At 30.2% G+C, this 21,098-nt stretch overlaps 1 protein-coding gene and 1 long non-coding RNA gene across 6 annotated transcripts; one reads left to right on the forward strand and one right to left on the reverse strand.

The window, feature by feature from the left end:
* Window positions 1–550: 550 nt before the first annotated feature.
* On the reverse strand, window positions 551–2,797 carry LOC110993516 (heat shock protein 68-like). The gene has a single exon (XM_022259804.2). The coding sequence runs from the start codon at window positions 2,670–2,672 to the stop codon at window positions 708–710; it is 1,965 nt and encodes a 654-aa protein (XP_022115496.2). The 5' UTR covers window positions 2,673–2,797; the 3' UTR covers window positions 551–707.
* A 2,908-nt stretch (window positions 2,798–5,705) lies between these two features.
* On the forward strand, window positions 5,706–20,959 carry LOC110993495. 5 transcript variants are annotated; one of them, XR_002600188.2, is made up of 6 exons: window positions 5,707–6,022; window positions 6,414–6,544; window positions 13,035–13,191; window positions 13,362–13,492; window positions 14,037–14,454; window positions 14,537–20,959. It is a non-coding gene; the product is annotated as an uncharacterized LOC110993495 (long non-coding RNA). The 5 variants fall into 5 exon arrangements; XR_002600191.2 differs by having other exon boundaries at window positions 5,706–6,022; window positions 14,003–20,959; XR_002600187.2 differs by having other exon boundaries at window positions 14,037–20,959.
* Window positions 20,960–21,098: the final 139 nt, after the last annotated feature.

Below are 21,098 nucleotides of genomic sequence, written 5' to 3' on the forward strand. Positions count from 1 at the left end.
ATTTTAACAATGTTCCGGACTGCAAGACTGCGGACAAGGTTGCAAAATGAGATTTATTATCGTCCCAATGTACCATTCACTTGACCGTTCAGTTCAGTTAGAAAACTTTTGGAATCATAATTAAATTTTCGATTTCCAATGTCTATAATGACTGGACTACTACTTGTTTAAAGAACTGCGCCGTAAAATAGCTTATTTTATTATCGAAAAAAATATTGCGTAAATATAGGTATGCGATTTTTGAACAAATCACTCAAAAGTGATAGTTGTTTAGTATTTATTTTTCCTTGTAGTCTCGAGTAGCTTTAAAAACCCGGAGTAAAATGTTCACAATTAAACTTGTATTTTTTTATCGAGTAAATAAAAAAATTACCGTGTCTCTATGGCTTAGTGTTCAAGCTCCCCATTTTTCGTTTTGTTGTTTTATCATAGCAAAAAATTGTATACATAAATACATATTAAGAAACAATCTTTTTATTAGGTAAACATTTAGGGTTTTATTGGAAATCAAATAAAGTTAGAAATAATGTGGGAAAAATAAAACAGAAAGTTATCATTTTACTTAATTTATTCCAATTTCTAAGATAATGCATGATTATCTGTTCATTATGGAATGCTTATAATAAATATTTAAGAACTAATCAGTCGGAAACTTAACAATACTATTTACAAAGTTGTACTAAATTTAATTCAGATTTGATGTCATTTTAATCTACTTCCTCTACTGTGGGGCCTTGGTTGCTGTATTGTTGGTAGCCTTGTCCTGGTTGAAAACCTGGTCCTTGCTGGAATCCTTGCCCTTGTTGGAATCCTTGTCCGGGCTGGAAGCCACCTGGGTTGGAACCGGCATTGTGCATCTTGCTCATTATTGGAGAACAAGTTCTTTGTAATTCCTTAAGCTTGTGTTCATATTCTTCTTTTTCCGCTAAGGTATTGTTTTCGAACCACTTGAGAGCTTCATCACACGCATTTAGAGCTGTGTTCTTATCTTCTTGACCTAGTTTTTCACCAGCATCGTCCAAAGCCTGTTTCACACTAAAGATGTAGGATTCTAGTTGATTACGAGCTGCTACTCTTTCTCTTTGGCGGTTATCTTCTTCTTTGTACCTTTCGGCTTCAGCCAACATGCGGTCGATCTCAGCTTGCGAAAGGCGACCCTTATCATTCTTGATCACTATGTTCTTGCTTAGGCCGGTACTATTTTCTTTCGCGGACACGTTTAAGATTCCATTGGCATCCAAATCGAAGGTAACATCAATCTTAGGTACTCCTCGTGGAGCTGGAGGTATTCCAGTAAGATCAAATCGCCCGAGCAGATTGTTGTCTTTAGTCATAGCTCGCTCACCCTCGTACACCTGGATGGTAACGGCTGGTTGGTTGTCCGAGTATGTGGTGAAGGTTTGCGACTGTCTGCATGGAATCTTCGCATTCCGCTCAATGATCTTCGTCATTACTCCTCCTGCAGTCTCAATACCCAATGACAATGGAGCAACATCTACTAGCAGTACATCCTGAATTTTACTGTGCTGTTCCCCACTTAAGATAGCTGCTTGAACCGCAGCGCCATAGGCAACTGCTTCATCGGGATTGATGGAGAGGTTCAATTTCTTACCACAGAAGAAGTTTTGCAGCATGCTTTGAATTTTTGGAATACGAGTGGAACCGCCCACCAATACTACATCGTGAATAGAGCTTTTGTCAAGTTTAGCATCCTTGAGGGCCTTCTCGACTGGTTCCAGAGTACCGCGGAACAAATCAGAGTTTAATTCCTCAAACCGTGCGCGAGAAACCCTGGTGTAGTAGTCGATTCCTTCGTAGAGAGCGTCTATTTCAATGGTGGCTTCCGTGCTCGATGATAAGGTCCGTTTAGCTCTTTCAGCAGCGGTTCGTAGTCGACGAAGAGCGCGAGGGTTATTCCTTATATCCTTCTTATACTTTCGGAAGAATTCATCTGCCAGGTGGTTGACTAGTCTGTTGTCAAAGTCCTCACCGCCGAGATGCGTATCGCCGGCAGTAGCTTTAACTTCAAACAAAGATCCCTCGTCGATAGTTAAGATTGATACATCAAAGGTACCGCCGCCTAGATCAAAAATCAAGACGTTACGTTCTCCTTTCAGACTTTTGTCCAGGCCATAAGCCAAAGCGGCAGCGGTGGGTTCATTAATTATTCTTAAAACGTTGATACCGGCAATCGCACCCGCATCCTTTGTTGCTTGGCGCTGGGAGTCGTTGAAGTAAGCTGGTACCGTTATAACAGCGTCTCTGACCGAACTACCCAAATACGCCTCAGCAGTTTCCTTCATCTTCGTCAGGACCATGCTGCTGATTTCTTCCGGAGAAAATCGTTTTGTTTCGCCCTTGAATTCCACCTGAATTTTAGATTTGCCATAGTCGTTTACAACTTTGAAAGGCCAGTGTTTCATATCTTGCTGAATCTTGGGGTCGTCGAATTTTCTGCCAATTAGTCGCTTTGCGTCGAACACTGTATTATTCGGGTTCAAAGCGACCTGGTTCTTAGCGGCATCTCCAATAAGTCTCTCTGTGTCTGTGAACGCAACGTATGATGGCGTTGTTCGGTTGCCTTGGTCGTTTGCGATGATTTCCACGTTTCCATGTTGCCACACTCCCACACATGAGTATGTGGTTCCAAGATCAATTCCAATAGCTGGCATTTTGATGTTATTATTTTTTACTATATCACTTCACTCGTTGAATAAATAGATCCACTTGTTTGATATTCGCTTGTAAAACTTGGTATTGCACCGATTATACTCTTAGTATTCGCTTGTTTGTCTTTTCAAATACTGATGTATTGCCGCGCTTTCGCGTTGCTTATATACCTCGGGCTCATTGGCGAATAGCGTTCGAGAATTTTCTAGATGCCTCGAGAGCCTTCCAATAAGAAACAGTTTAATGGAGAATGTTCTAGATAATTATATTTCCCGTCCAATCAAATTTAAGAGTTGCGTGATAAGAATAGCAGTATAGAATTGTATCATGCGTTAGATAAAGACAAAACATAGCGTTCATTATTCCAGTTATTTTAGGGTTGCCATTGTTCATGACTTAACCCTATTTCTACGAAATTCTTTAAACTTATTTTTGTAATGTGTAGACCAATATGTAGACCGTACATAAAAACAAATAAACAAAAAAATAGTTAAAAATTAATAATTTCTACAGTTTATTTAATCTTTTCAATACCCAACGAGAATATAACTATTATATACTAATGATACTCTAATAAACAGCATTATTTAAAAATAGTATATAATGAAATGAAAAAAAATATTATAAAGCGTATACATTTTTTTCTTATTTGCATATTAAGTTGTAGGGCTTTTAATTTTAACCTTGCAACTACAGCATTATTTAAAAATATTATATAGTGAAATGAAAATAAAAAATTATATATCGTAGACATTTTTTTTCTTATTTGCACATTAAGTTGTAGGACTTTTAATTTTAACATCTTGCAACTCTAAATACGTTTTGACGTTGCTGCCAACCTTAACGCACACTAAAATGATTTTTGTGTGAATAAATTAAGAAGAGTGCACACTTTTGCTAAAACGGATCAAACGATTTTTAGATATGATATTCTCATTTTAAAATTTTTCTAGAGAACCATAAAATAACTATATGATTTAATATAAAATGAATAGTATAAAAATAATAGATAAAGTAGGTATATTTTAACTTTTAAATGTACCTTTAAAAGATGTAATAATATTTTTAAAATAATAGTAGCCAATACATATTGGGTAAAAAATATAAATATGCTTTGATATACTTATAAGTAAATAATTAATTGTTGATTATTTATTTATTTATTATAACTAGGTCGAAAATGTTATGAAATTTGTAAATACTGTGTGTTTGATTGTTATGCTTAAGTTTTAAGAAACAGATTCCTCCTTAAAATTTAAATTAATAAATACGGAGAAGTCTACATTTTTTAATAATAATAATACTCTAGTATGACTGCAACACACTCAACCGTAATACGCATCCATTTCTTTGAACTTTTAATTTTTAAAATAAACTTCTGTGCGTAAAAATCTTTATGATATTATTTGTTGCTGTCGTGAAATTAATGATAAATAGCAAACCACTTAACAGTTACAAATAAAAATGTATCGCGTAATATCAGCGCTGATAGACTAGAACGGTCAGAGACGTTTGACTGTATATTAAAATCATTGTAAAAGGTGAAATAACATAATAAGTATATTTAAGTTTGACAATTAAACAAGCACTAGGGAATCAATGATAATAAAGACGTATGTTATTAAATATCTTAAAAATAATAACTAATTTTGTAGAGCCTTGTAGGTACGTGGTTTCATTTTTTGATCTTTTTGGGGATATACTTAATCTAATTATAAGAATATCTAATTTTGTTACATTTAATATTTCATTATGTGTTATTATATTTAGTTAAGGGTTTAATATTTTTTGTGCTAAAAAATTTGAGTAGATTAAGGTATATTTTATGTGTGATAGAAATTGCTTTTCCACCGTTTTATAGCTACTTTTTACTTTCTTGACTACTTTTTATTAATACCTCTTTTGTGATATTGTTTTTTATGTATATAACGTGATTATTGGTGCTATTATCATTACAATATTATAATACATAAATTATCAAGCTATTTCAATATCCATTGTAGTATTTTTTGCTTCTTCTACTAATAATAATTCCCTGTGAACATTGTGCATTCACCCTAAATTAATACACTAGTGTGCGTTGAAATTCGAGCTCGGCGTTCACACACGTGAAAGCTGTGTTCAATACAATTTCTAGAATGTTCCAAGGTCTAAAATATTGATCAAGGATTTAGTTGCGCAGCTGTATCTTTGTCCCCATCCCCAACCCTATTCCAAACTCCCAATGCACCCTAGTTCCCTGGATTCTGCAGTGTCTAGAATGTTCTCTATTGATCTCGATTTACTGCACTGGAAAATAATTGCGCTTGTTTACTTCCTAGCTTAAGAGATATTTTAATAAATAAAATAATTTTCACCAATTGTTGTACTTAAACAGAACTTTTAGTTTTAGCTTTTTTATATGTTACAAGAGTTATGTATTTTATAATTAATGTCAAAAGTAAAAAAAGTGATTTTTATGATATAACAACACATTTAACGAATTTATTTCCTTGTATTATTAATAAATTAAAATTTTCTTAAATTACATTAAAATTGTATTTTATATGACAACATTAGTAATATTTAAGAAAGATTTAGCTTATTTAATAATAAGAATATGTTATGTTTTTCTCTCAATATTAAATAGGTAGTTGTTTGTGTTTACGCCACATAATTTTTAGTCCAAGTTTAAGAATAACTTAATTTAGGTGTCATGTCATAAAAATGTGCGTTATATTGTATTTTAATTATAATAATTGAATACATCTGTGTATTAAATAAATAAGATTTCTAGATTCACGACTCTTTTTTTCCTGGACATCTTTTTAGCTCTTTGACTATAATCAGGTTTTGGAATATTACAGTGGTATTGCTTTCTCCTTTTAACACAGACACTGGTCTCATTCGCACAGACAAAGAATATTCTAGAACTATAATGCTGCTGTATTGAGAATAGTAAAGTAACTATGTACGAGTGGTGGTTTACGTGTCTTTTCTACTAGCATCATTATACTGCGTCACCGGATGAAGGAGGGAGTATTTAACCAGCTGCGCGGGGGAATTATCTACCATAATTATTTTGCTAGCGTAGTAGTGAGGTTCGTTCATCGCCATGTACCTTAGGTCTATATTTAGAGGTCCAAGACTTGGTACCTGTAGAAATAGGTATTTAGGAATTAAAATCGAGGTTTTAAAGTGCACTAGAATAAAGCGTTGAAAGATCCTAGAGAAGTCGGAAATGGAAGATTACGTAGAATATATTCAAGATGGCGGAGTCATCGCCCGGTAGAGAACGTAGTTACTGCGCAATTAAGTTTGACGTCTATAAAATGGCTAGAAAACAGCTGGAGTTCAAGGATTATAATAAAAGGTGGGTGAAATTTCATATTCATATTTTATGACGGAGTTAGAAATAAATAAACTCAATAACTTACTCTGTCAAATATACAAAAATTAGTTGTTTCCTACTAAAACAATGATATTTAGACCACCATTTTAAAGTTTTCCTTGTCCTTAATTACATTAGGTATTTTTAATTACAGTCATAGTGACGTAATAATACCTAGACTTATTATTGACTTAACCAACAAACAACCTATATAGATTAAATTTATGAATCATACCTAAACATAATGTAATTATAACAGCTTAGTGTATGTGGGTATATTGAGTGTTAATATTTCGAAATTTGAGTACCTACCGCATTTACAATATTTTAGATTTTGTGGATGTTTCTAGTACAGTCTAGATAAAATTTTCAGATATGCCACTGCTCAGTCTGAAGAGACTTCGAATAAAGGTATAATTACCATTTAACTTAATCAAGGTGGTATATCTTTTATGTGTTAAAGCTTAGGTAAATTAGGCGTTAAAGGGAAACTATTAGAAAACGGTACGTAATATCGAAATATGTTCGAATTTTCACAATTTATAGTAATTGTATTGCATTTTCATAGGTTGTTATAAATAAAAAAATAATTTTAATTACAATTTAAGTAGTGTAGACAACAACCCATTTAACTTTGACAAAATTTATTAACATTGCTCAGTTAAAAATGTTTCGAAATACTAGCAAAACTCATCATGATTAACATTTTTTTTCATTTTTAAATGTTACACGTTATAAGAATTTACAACAAAGAATAAACAAGTAATAATAACAAAATAACAGTGAAATTATACATAAAGTCAATAAAATAGTTGTATAGTAGGTATTCATTACAGAAATAGTTACTTTAGTGCAGTTCACAAAAAAGAGTGAATGTAAAAATAAACACCCACAACAAACTAATTTAGATAAAAATTTAAACAATAAAATAAGCTTAATATTGTTTACTTTGATGTCTTGATGTCCTAATAGTAATGATTACAAAACTAAATTTAAAAATATATGAATTTAATAGATATTAATTAAATTGGATTGATATAAATCAAGTAATATTTCTCATTTACTATTTAAGTAATAAAAACAAAAGGTTAGTTAACAGAACCAAGTAATATGGTTAAATTTGATAGTAATAATAATTTATGGTATGGTTACTAAATTTAAATTAGTGAAACAGTTAAAACAGAAATTCTGTAGATAAGATACCCATTTATTTACAACAATTAGGCAAAGCAGTAATAATTGATTAATAGCTTTTCAGGTTGTTATCAAAATAATTTTAATTTCTAGAGTCTAACTGTAACTTAATTACACATTTTTGTGGATTATTTGTAGGTTAATAACTTAGTTTAGTTATTCAGAATTAATAAAAAATATTATAGAAAATTCTTTAAAACTTATATGTATTATACAATCATCAAGAAAAATATGAAACATGTTAAACATTGTGGTAAACTTAAAAAAAAGTCTGCTAATAAAACTGAAGAATATTTTACAAAGATGGTTTTTAAATAAGGTAGAAGCTATGAAGAAGACAAATAATTAGCATTTCTTATATGCTTTTAAGACAGTGTTTTTTAGTGATTAAAATTGAATAAATATTTTTATAATTATTGCAGCATAGTTAAATACATATGTCTGAAACACAAATATATATATTTAAGCAGTAAAAACAAAATTTATATTTAAACAACAATTTAAATTATGATTATTGACTTTCTATAACCAAGTGAATATAAGTTTGTAGGCCCATAGTTATTCTGCATAATAATAAATACATTCTGATTACTAATATTGTTATGTAACAGGTAATTGAAAGTGAATTTTTTATTATGAAAAGCAAATAAATATTGAATTAAGATTTTTTACATTATAAAACAAAAATTGACCTTGTTATATGGTTTGAAATGGTAATTTTACCTTATTATAACAAATGATTAAGAGAAACATCTTTATTTATAACAAATATAGTTTTAAGGAGTAATAACAATATTTTATGAAAAAACTTCTTTTGAATTGAAAATAGATAAAACCAAAGTAATGATATACGACCATCAATCCTGAAATATTAAGTTAAAAAATATATGTGAGAGCTTATGTTCAATGAAAAAGCATTAAAATTGAACTTTTAATATAAGACCAATGGAAACATATTTATTTTATTTAAGATAAGCATATATTTAGTGCCATAAGTGCCTTTTAGAATTAATATAACTATATGAAATTAGGCTATAAATGTAAGTAAATTAAAAAAAAGGATAAGCAAAGGGTAAACTAAAGATAAAGTGAGATGTATATAAATACCGTAAGACAATGTATTACCTACTGAAATATAAAATCAAATCTGACACACTAGTTACTAGATAACTGAAAATTCATGATTATATTTAAGTGTAGAAAAGGAAACATGACAAAAATGACCTAACTGCGGTAAAACAAAAATAATATAGATATTTATATGTATAAGCAAAAGAAAAACTTCTTTACCCTTAAAATATTAAAAAGCATAATATTCAAAGAATCCTAATGCTAAAATTAGATTTTAACTGTACAAAACATTTGAAGGGTTAATTTCTTTATTTATAAAAAAAAATTTTCATGAAAGCATTTAATCAAAATATCTACCATGTATAAAATTTTGAATTATAATACATATATGTATAAAACCTATTTGGGTAAATTTATAATACAATAACATACCACCATAGAAATGTGACCAATATTTAACATATAATATCTAGTATTAACATATTTCATGTAACTAGAAAATTAAATGTGTATATAAAAGTGACAAGACAAATTCACCTGTTTAAGAAAAAGTTAGGATGTGTGAGCAAACACGAACTTTAAGTGTAAACCATGTTTCTCTGACCGAAATTTTTTTTTAATGAAGATTCGTCACTCGTGACTTCATAAAGAGATAACTTACAGACAACCTTCAGAATTTGAAACAAATTAAAAAAATATCAATTGGTCATATTATTTATGATATAAACTAATGAACAAATAACGATTATTAGTGAATAAATATTTGTTCACTCATGATTATGATAACATTAGTATTTATGCTGACGCAATACAAAACTCTTCTGGCGGTTAACATTTTAAAGTAATTTATGAGAAAATACTTAAATAAGAAATATGTAATAAAACAAAGTTGTTTCTTATATGACAAAGAATTGTTTATTTATATATATTTATTATGTTATAAAATAATTTAAGCCATAAAAACCTTGAAGTAAATGTTACCAGTTTGATTTGATTTAAGATTTATGATAATAGCTAAATCATTATAATGATAAATTATCTACTTATACAACATGATCTGTATAAGTTGGACAAAACGAAACCTGATGGGCTGCAAAGCATGATAACAATACTTATATTTCTATAAAAAATATTCCATAGTTTTTAATGTTGTGTAGAAACCTCGAATGTATATAAACTATAATGTAGTAATCGGACATACATAAGATTCTAAATAATTCATTCATTAGATAATGGTAGTAGGCTAGACGAGATTTAGTTACAATAACTATTATTAGTTTTTAACCAATTGGCAGTATCAAGTATTAAAAAAACCTAGCAGTAGCAATTAAAGATCTTTGAAATAAGCAATAATGACAATATTATAGGCAAATGTTGCGTAACATGAATTAGGCTTTATTGGATCGTAAATTATATCTAGTATTTTATGAGAACCGAGCAGTAGTAGTAATTAAGAACTTAGAAATAGGCAATAATGGAAAAAAATATAGGAAAAAGTTTCGTAATGGAAATTTAACCAGCATTTAATGAGAACAGAAGAAAAACCATTGTTTAGAGCATTAATATAATAAAAAAGTTGCATAACAGAAATTAGATTTTATTGGAACAGGAATAATGAAGCATTTTAAATAAGCAATAATATATTTTTATAGGAATAGTTGCGGTACAGCGATTAGGTTAAATTGAAACTGTCATAACCAAAAGTATTATATAGGAATAGTGCGATAGCAATTTAAAAACTTTGAAATAGGCAAGAATGAAAAAAGTATAGGAAAAAAAGTTGCGTAACGGAAATTATTCAAGCATTTTGTGAAAACAGACCAGAAGCAAATTGGTTTAAGCAAAATAATATAGGAAAAAGTTACATAACAGACATTAAGTTTAATTAACTGGAATAACAAAGTATTTATTTAATAAGAGCAGAGCGGTAGCAATTACAAAACATAGAAATAAGCGATATTTAATATATTATACGAAAAAGTTCCGTTACAGAAATTAGTTTTATTGGAATTAGAATAACCAAGCATTTTATAAGAACAGAGCAAAAGCAATTAAAAAACTTGTAAATAGGCAATAATGAAAATATTATACGACAAAGTTGCGTTACAGAAATCAGGTTTTATTGGAACTAGAATAACTAAGCATTTTATAAGAACAGAGCAAAAGCAATTACAAAACTTAGAAATAAGCAATATTTAATATATTATACGAAAAAGTTCCGTTACAGAAATTAGGTTTTATTGGAACTAGAATAACCGAGCAATTTATAAGAACAGAGCAAAAGCAATTGAAGAACTTCGAAATAGGCAATAATGAAAATATTATACGAAAAAGTTGCGTTACAGAAATCAGGTTTTATTGGAACTAGAATAACTAAGCATTTTATAAGAACAGAGCAAAAGCAATTACAAAACTTAGAAATAAGCAATATTTAATATATTATACGAAAAAGTTCCGTTACAGAAATTAGGTTTTATTGGAACTAGAATAACCCAGCATTTTATAAGAACAGAGCAAAAGCAATTGAAGAACTTCGAAATAGGCAATAATGAAAATATTATACGAAAAAGTTGCGTTACAGAAATCAGGTTTTATTGGAACTAGAATAACTAAGCATTTTATAAGAACAGAGCAAAAGCAATTACAAAACTTAGAAATAAGCAATATTTAATATATTATACGAAAAAGTTCCGTTACAGAAATTAGGTTTTATTGGAACTAGAATAACCAAGCATTTTATAAGAACAGAGCAAAAGCAATTACAAAACTTAGAAATAAGCAATATTTAATATATTATACGAAAAAGTTCCGTTACAGAAATTAGGTTTTATTGGAACTAGAATAACCAAGCATTTTATAAGAACAGAGCAAAAGCAATTGAAGAACTTCGAAATAGGCAATAATGAAAATATTATACGAAAAAGTTGCGTTACAGAAATCAGATTTTATTGGAACTAGAATAACTAAGCATTTTATAAGAACAGAGCAAAAGCAATTACAAAACTTAGAAATAAGCAATATTTAATATATTATACGAAAAAGTTCCGTTACAGAAATTAGGTTTTATTGGAACTAGAATAACCGAGCATTTTATAAGAACAGAGCAAAAGCAATTGAAGAACTTCGAAATAGGCAATAATGAAAATATTATACGAAAAAGTTGCAAACTTAGAAATAGGCAATAATGAAAATATTATACGAAAAAGTTGCGTTACAGAAATCAGGTTTTATTGGAACTAGAACTAACTAAGCATTATAATATAAGAACAGAGCAAAAGCAATTAAAAAAACTTATAAAAGGCAATAATGAAAAGAATGTAGAAAAAGTTGCGTAACGACATGAAGCAAGCATTTTATAACACAGCGGCAGAAATTATAAAAACTAGGAAAAAAGCAATAATATAATAGTATAGAAAAACGTTGCTAACAGGAATATAAGACATATTCAAGTGTGTAATAAAAAAGAGCATCAATATCTATTTTTGTCCATAACATGTTCTTTATATCCTTGAGTTGGAAACGTAAACAATGACTTCATAACTACGTAGGAGTTGTTAATAATAAAAATAACCATTAAAGTAATTGTGGATCTTTGAGGAGGTCGCCTTACTCGATTTATTTTAAATGACATAAATCATGACTTTTAAAACGTATTACTTAGCATAAAAAAATATTTCGTCTGTTAGTTTATTATAAAATTTTCATAGAGATTTTTATGAGAAAAGTTTGAATTCGTAGAAATTTATTTTTGAAGGTAAAATCTCAAATGTACTATTTTATCACAAAACTAATAAATCAGAAATATATTTTTTGTTGCAATTTAAAGCATAGTTTGTTTAAAGATAGATATCTCATACTTGAAATACCTACATGTATCTATAAATTTATATGACATTTTGTATGTATATTGTCGCGGAAACCTCTTTAATGTTTCATCATATTCATTCAATCATCATGGTATCAGTTAGTTTCGTCATTAGTCATTTTCCTTATTGTTTTGAAATATTGCGCAATTTTTTTACATTATTTGACTAAATATTAAACATTTGAATTACTCATAGCTCTTCGATATAAATCATAAATATGTGTTAATATTTTGCATAAAGTTAACATAAAGCATATATATGCGGCTTATTTCCTACATAAAATAATAATAGCAAGCGTTAGTAGATGTTTACATAATTATATATATAGAAGTTATTAAAAAATATATATAGGGTGTGAGAGGTAAAAAGTTAAACAGTTCAAAAAGAAAAAAATACCTATTCGATTAATATAGAACGGTACCAATGAAATCGTATTACCAGTAATTTTATAGTTGTATATCATTATGAATTAAGTTTTAATTTTAATACGTATAAACATGTAAAATTATTCCTTGGTAATTTAACCGTTAACAACCTATGAAAATTTATTGCATACATATTTATTTCCATACAAACATATTGACGTTATTTAATTGTAATACTAGAGACAAAATATTGTATTGTACATATGACGATTTAAGATATACATATGAATATAATGTCGTATATATTTTACGTGACAAAATTATATAGCCTTAAGTAAAAATGGAGCATCACGAAACCCTTTACTATCATGAGTTACTTGACCATCTGAACCCCATGGGGTTAATATTGTTTTTTTTAATACAACAATCTACTTTTATGTGAATTTTTCAGGAATATTAAGTATGTATCTTGATTGATGGTTGTCGCTTTTTCAACAGAATTATCGAGTTACGGGCAGGCAGGTCGGTCCGTTAGTCAACGTTGTTACTGGTCCAGTTGACAGCGTCGTTTCTCGTACTTCATATTTGGTCCGCGGCAAGGCGTCCGTTGTAGAGAAATGTCCCTTTAGGGAATTTTAAAATATTCTCTAGAAAGGTATTAAATTATTACAATAATATTAATTTTAAATAAATCACGCGGCATTTAGCATTTTCCTCCTTTAATGAATAATTATTTTAGCCTAATTCGTATATATAACGTAGGTTCGTTTAAGAAATAACAATTAGAGTTAAGTGGAGTAATAAGTGCGAACGATTAATTTTCAGATATTTATTATATATATTGGAGCTGCAGGCAGGCTTGTTCGCGATAGGAGTTTTTAATCAATAAGAGATAGACGTCGAATATACGTGGAAAAATACTAATGTAGACTACATGCATTAATATAAATAAAGTTGTAAGTTCATTAATAGATTAGGTTGAATAAACAAAATTAGATTTAGTAAAACCGTACATAAATTAAAGATTCGAGTCTACAGTTAAACGGGAAAATTTGGCCGGACGATGACATTATTTATTTAGTGGTATACTTAGTAAATTTCTAAATGATTGAACATCCAAAACTCAACTATAAAAGGTAACTACTATAACTGACCGGAACACATAGGTAGGTCAGTCGACGAAACGTAGCTCGTCAAAATATTGGCTAATTATGTACTAATGAATAGTCATTGCTCCGGAAATACTAAAAAATCAACAAAAACTCGACTCAAATAATTTGTGTACGTATTTCACAAAAATATTGTCATTTAAACCCATATAATAGATAATAACTTTTATAATTGGTAAAATCCTCTCATTAGCATTTATTTCATTCTGTTAATTGAATTTAAATATTTTTGTAAAAATAAAATAAATTATTCATAATTTCTGTTCATGTTTTTGTATGATTCCCGATTTATTTCAGCTTAAATATCAATCGCCAATATTTTAAATTTCAGTTGCTAAATTTTTACGCGGATGCAGAAATCAAATTTATCCCTTTTTAAAACGGAACTAAGTCAAACTTAACCTTCTAAGATCGTTATAGAAAGGTAGTTTTTTTAATTTAACAATATCTTCAAATAGCATCGAAACAGGGTAAGGATAAGGCCTAATTTAGCATGATATGCATTTATTTGACTCGGAGAACGATATGTTTGATATGAATTGAAAAAGGTCAGTGCGGAATTAAAACTGAATCAAGTATGCGAAATAAAAATCCAGGAAATGCTGATAAGGATCATTCAAATAATATTGAATTTATTCGAAAAAGACAAAAATTTCTCCTGCACAAAATATAGATCCGAACAAATATATAAAAAATGAAAATAGAACATACTTTTTAATGACAAGGAGGAAGGATAGATAATCTTAAAGGTCTGTCCATAGTTTCGCTTAGTAAAACATTTTTATATTAAAAAGAAAATGTGACAATTCCTTTATGTTTTTGTCTTTACAGAGTCTTTAAACATTGCTTTAAAATTTGTAGCAATTTGGTACATTGGATTTTAATCATTAAAGTTGAGCGAAACGTTAAAAATAATACGTGTTAACGTATCGGAATGAAATTATATGAATGATTGAACGATATTAAGTTATACGGACCAAAAAATTAGGATAAAATAAACCTATAGACGATTTGATTGATTTTGAGATTTTAAGAAAACAAAAATGAGTACTAGTTTAGGACACTATTACCATAAAAGTATTATACCGATCTAGTGGCAAACGGTTGGAAAGAAGTTCATATTAAAGAGACAAGATTATAAATATTGTTTAAAAACGACGCGTGAGGTATAGGTACAAATATATCGTCATGCTGCTAATCTATTGAAGAGCTTTAGAAATTAATTACTGCTGAATCAGTAAATGTGCGTTACGAGTAGTTGAGTATTGGCACGTGAACCAGTAATAATGAAAATCCTTAAAACCCAAAAATAGGCAAAACTATTACATGATACACAGATTTCGCTATTTCATAACAAGGTCATTTAAATAAGATACAAAGGAAAGATTAGTTTTGGAAATGACTGCCTCAAAAATGCCACAACAATTTCATTGGAACAGACATAAGATAAGTAATAATTTTGAGAAACTTAGAAAAACATTTTACACCGAGCTCGGAAAATAACAATCGGATCTTACGGATTAACAAGTAATTATCTAAAATCTAAATTTATACACGAGACGAAAGGTCAGTGCATATGTGCATTTATGTATTAAATATATTTGTATGTATTTTATGTGTTTATATTATACTAGCTATATTATTTTTGCTTCGTTACTATTAATGCTCTTTAACCGGGAAATGAAGTTCAGGTAAACATGCCATATTCATTGATGTAAGTTATCTCACACCTCAGAAAGGTCACGGAACACCTAAGCATGAACCTATTCACTTTAGCAGGAAAATTAATTTAATTTTTAGGTTGATTTTCATAATTGTTTGTATTAATTTGCACATTCTCAAGAAAGAAAAATAGAAGAGTGAGAAAATCAAGTAATGAATAAAGAAATATTTCAAGAATTAAGAAGATTAGTTATAGCTAATCTAAATAATTTAAGTGGTTTAAATGTGCAGTTTTTACAAGTATAATGTTAATGCAAGTAAATTGTGGATATAGAGGAAAGTTTGAAATAGTTGAGTGATGGTTAATATGTGGTTGTTTTAATATTTGTTTAAATATGTTGAAATATGACACGCTTTTATCTGTCAGCCACATGTAGAAATAACTAATAGCATGATAACGGGTAGCTATTTCAACATCGTGGAGTTAGTGAGAGTGCTAATATTGGTTTCAGTGGTGATGAAGTTTGAGGAAAGCTTAAACAGGCTGTAAGCAATGTTTGTTGTGTTCGTGAAGTGCTTATTTCAACTTTATAAAGCAGAGTAATGAAAAACTAAATTTGCGTTTCGCTTATAAAACCCATCACCCCGTAAACACTTGTAGGAAATTATCTGTTCACAGAATTTTACTATCATGCTCGCTTGAAACACAAACATAATGGATTTGTAGAATAAACAAACCTGGTATTTACGTGACTAATGTCCTAATGACCGGAGGTCCTCAATTAATGGAAAGTCCAAAGCAAGCTTCAGGCACGTGCTTGTCTAGAATTTCAGCATTTTGTCCCTTAGACCTAGATCTCGCTAACAGTGTGCTTTCAGAATTAGACCTGTTACGCTTTCAAATTGTGGATGAGGGATAGCTTAGAATTCATCAAAATCTGCTGATACATCAGGCAAGTTAAAAGCCCGCAAAACACATTTGAGAAAGACATCAAAACGCACAATGGAATTTCTTCGATTAAATTGGTTGTTGGAAATTTTCCTTAAAAGCTTTTACTAGACATATAATTCAGGTTTCAAGTGTCTGCAAATTGCTATTCAGAGAGACCACATCTTTCTATGTAATGTATAACGTAACGCTTTCTTAGAAAAAAATACCTACACCTAACATAAGGAAACGGGAGAGGCCAAAAACTACTCTAAAATGGTAATACTTGTTAATGTATTGCATGAAAATTAACTTCACTTTAACACGACTAGTAGATAGGGAACGGCTTTTAGTATGTTTCAGATTTTTACGGCTAAGCTAATGTCGCACGAGACTGCATAGATTAATGGAATTTTTCATAAGCTAGGCAAAAACGCTTTATCAGCACTTCATGAATATTACACAGGTACTTTCACCATAATAGGTTTAGGAACACAAACATTTTCAAATGTTTTTTCAGATTCGTTGGAAAGCTCATCATTGGTAATGCACGATTATGCTTAAGCAGTTTAAAGGAAATCACTTAGCGTAAGATATTAAATCCGTATTTTTAATGTTATGTTTAGTGCCACTAATCAAGTATTTCAGGAAAATATATAAAACATAGAAAATCAATAAAAAAGACATTGAATTGTCTAATAGGAATAAAATAACGGAATCTATGAGGGACTGTGATATCAAAAACGGTAAAAATAAATACTTAACAAATATTGTCTACGCGGTGTAGATTTTAAGTAAGTAATGATTAATATATTTTATTTTTCAAATCGAGAATTGGTTAGGGTGCAACTAACTTGTTTCAGATTAAACTTCCGAAATATCTGAAGATCACCAATTAACAGAAGCTTTTAATTATATTTTTTGGAATCTGTAATTTATTAAAAATATGGAACAAAACAAAATGTAAAAGTATCAATGTCTGATCATGAAACTTATTATGCAAACTCGCTGTAAGAAATATAATTAAATTATTGACGTATGAAAAATGTTTTCATAAAACAAAAGAATGTATAATATAATTTTACAAATAGCAACTGGTTTTCATTTAATATATGTATATTCGAAGAAGTCGGTTTTGTTTCTCTTTATTTACAGACATCTGGTTTATAGCGATCACATCACCGCATCAAGTGACCTCCATGTAATAACGTTTGACTTTATTTATATATATTGCAATTTATATTACCTAGGTTAGGAGTCCAATGTACATATTTCAGATAATAAGGAGCGGTATATCCGCGTAATTTTTTTTTCTTTTACCACTGTTCCCAGAAATCGGCATGGCGACGCGAGCCCAAGCCAAACATGTTTAGCCACCAAGGCAAATTAGGTAAAAATATTAAACTCTATCACAATTTCTATTATGGAACTTATACTTAAAAAATTATAATACGTAAGTTTTTATTGATTATTACTACTATCAGTACTAGGTAGGGTGCAATTAATTCCAATGTTTCAGAGGAAAACTGCGCGTTTCTCGTACCGCGGCCGTGCCGGTAGATTAACTGTGAAAATTTGGTTTAAAATCTGTTTACAGAAATCCTGCCTGAAGTTTGAGGCGATTACGAAATACGGCTGTACAGTCTGTACTGTAAGTTAGGATGATAACCATTAATGATAATAACCAACATTTTTATTTATAAAACGTTAGGCACTAATCATTGGAAAATTGACAAAAATACTAGTGCGTAAGCACACTAGCCCGTTATTTTGCTATGTTCACAGAAACCCTGAAAGGTTCAGGATATATACGACCTCACGGTAAATTAGGTAAAACTTTGTTATTTTTTTTTACTGAAACAGCAATCTTTGGAATGTTAGGTTAGGTTGCCAATAATTCAAATGTTTCAGATAGTTGCATCGACGTGCTGGGGTTTGGTAGATACAATAACATATTTGCAGAAATCGGTTTAATATTTTTTCGCAGAAATCCTGAGGTGCAAGCACAGTATCCGGTACTGTAAGTCATGAAAGCCCCCACTTTTGCGCATTTATCTATGTTAGGGCATTAGCGTAAGCAAAAATCGTTTATTTTTATGTTCACAGAAATTCCGAAGCTTATAAAAGCATGCATTTACTGACGACATACATGACGCATAATACAGTTCATGATACTGTGAGTTATAAATAATTTAGCTCCTAACGCTACTTGTGTGTGTAGGGAACTAGTATAAGGCAAAATCGGTTTTGACAATGTTCACAGTATTCCGGATTCCCAAGGATAGTCTCAGACATATGACGCATTCGGGCGACAAACGGTCCACAGTGCTGTAAGTGACATAACAGTTTTGGTAGGGCAGAATATATGCAGAAATCGTTTTCTCAAATGTTCACAGAAATCATGAGTGCAGGATTCATTGGCAGTAAACCGTTCTTTCTGTAAGTCACGTTACTATATGCCTATAGGCTATCATTAGCTAGAACACTAGCATAAGCAAAAACGATAATTAAAATGTTCACAGAAATCCTGAGGGATAGAAGCAATCATTTGTCACGTTCGGGCGGCAATACAGTCCTCGGTACTGTAAGTTACGAACCCTCTAAACTTAATCCTCATTTAACGGCACTGTTATCAGTAGGGCCAAATTTGCAGGAATGCGGAATTTTTCTGTGCTTTCAGAAGCGAGTGGTGATGAGAGAATGAAACTACACGTTCGGATGCTTGGTAATATGTATATATTTAGAAGCTTTAATTAGGTGTAGGTAGTTATATCGCAGATGTCGTTGTTTTGAATGCTTGCAGAAATCCTGTAACTGAGCATATCGAGTATCGTGTCGAGCGTCGCGAAACAGGAATAAAGGTATCGGAAAATATCTAGTCTAAATATTTGCATGTAGGACGTGTTCTTTTTAGTTTGTTTCAGATTGCCCCCCTTAGCGTTGTTAGAGTAGCGATACCAGTGATGTCCCGTGAAAGGTTATGTTTATGTATTTATTACCGTTAAAAAACGACAAGAAAATTAAATGTTGCAGTGGTTTCATCAATCCAGTTAGATACATCGCAATGTGTGTAAGAATTACTAATTAAGACCTTGCATTGAACTGTATTTTCGCAGCGCTGAATGTATTAGAATAGATAGATGTAGTCGTAGGAGTAGGGTTTACCAATTTCTCTTGCAGGGTGGTTTCGTTCGGATATTCTTAAACCCAGCCTATACAAAATGTATGTAAATAAACGATAACACTACCGAAATTAAATCCTAAGCACGAGCACGATAATCACGAAAAATACCAAATGGGAACATATAAGTAGTAGATAATGTTTAGTTGGATGGTGCGTGATTCGTGATTTGTTAGAGGTTTGTTTTAGTTTCGTGTGCAAAATAATCTTGGGCTTAACTTGTGGTGGCATAAGGGAAATTTAAACTAATTGGCATAACTAAAGCAATTATTTTGCTGTTAATGTTTTCGTTTGCTTTGCATTCAACTTCTTTCGCCACCTACACTAAATAGTATCTTATCTTTAATCGAGCTAGTCTAGGTTAGTGTTACGTTTTGGTGATTTCAGCACGTAGCAACAAGAGCTGTGGCTAACGTTATTGACATGTGCAATTTAGTCTAAGCATGAAGCTTGAATGGTTCATGGTATCAAAACAATTCTGCCGGCAAATCCAGCTTGTGTGGTGCATCGTATCCAAATCTGATTTTATGTATTGTAATAATGCACATAACATTTTGTTGACGCCAAAATCATGTAAATCACCACACTCTGATGATATGTGTGCTTGATATTGAAACGTCATCGGTATGTTATAATATATTCATTTCTTCATGTTTATCTTCATGTCTTCGCTATAGACCGCTTCAGTTGCAGACACTACCACACAAGTTTAGTGTTATGCTCTATTTCTGATTTTGTCCTAGTTAATTGTGTGTTTTTAAAGTTTTAATATATTTGTTTGATTATGTATATTATAGCTTTGAATCATTCTTACAAGGTATTTCACTGTTAATTTTGATGCTATATTATTATATTTTAATTAAAATGTGTTAACACTAAATCCTGGTGTATTGCAAGGTTTTGTTTGTCTCACTTTGATAGATAATTTGTTTATCCAATCATCCAAATGTGCATATGCACGTGTAAGCTGTTTTTTTTCATAAACGCTATTTATAAATAATATAAAAAAGTTTATCTGTTTATTCTATGTTTAATATTTTTAATGCCATATTTGATAACAACTTACAATTAAGCTAAATGGTGTCTATAATATATATTTTTTACAGGAATTTCTATTACTCATAATTAATAAGACGATTAAAATGATGATTTTAGTGTAAATATTATCGAGTTGTTTTCTATACCAATTAGGTAGGAAATGGATCTATTTTTATACATATCACTTACGTACTTTTATAAGAATCACTTAGGAACTTATATATTTCCGGGCGATGACATAGGTAGGAAGCTTCACAAAATAATTTTATTTTGTATTGCATTGAATTGTAATTTGAAATAAAAAAGTGATTCCTGTGGAGTTTCTTGCGCCGCTTCTTCTCCACAGAAGGACACTTTCCGAAGCGGTGGTAGTTTTGTTAAAAGTAATTTTTTGAAACAATAAATCAACAATTTAAAAACAATAAATAAATATTTTTAAACTATTTTCTGTCGTTTTATTCCTTATCCTCTTAGCTTTAAGTATATCAGGCTGGTCTATTAGTAGTAGTTGGAAAGTCTGTTTCCCTGTATGATTTGTAAAATGTATTAAAATTTTAATAATTAATTTTATGTTGTGAATGAAC

This window comes from Pieris rapae, chromosome 19, assembly GCF_905147795.1.
Source record: "Pieris rapae chromosome 19, ilPieRapa1.1, whole genome shotgun sequence".
NCBI lineage: Eukaryota > Metazoa > Arthropoda > Insecta > Lepidoptera > Pieridae > Pieris > Pieris rapae.

What these genes read in the sequence shown, in the direction of transcription:
- LOC110993516 (XM_022259804.2), bottom strand. Translation starts at nt 2,672, where the DNA reads ATGCCAGCTATTGGAATTGATCTTGGAACCACATACTCATGTGTGGGA.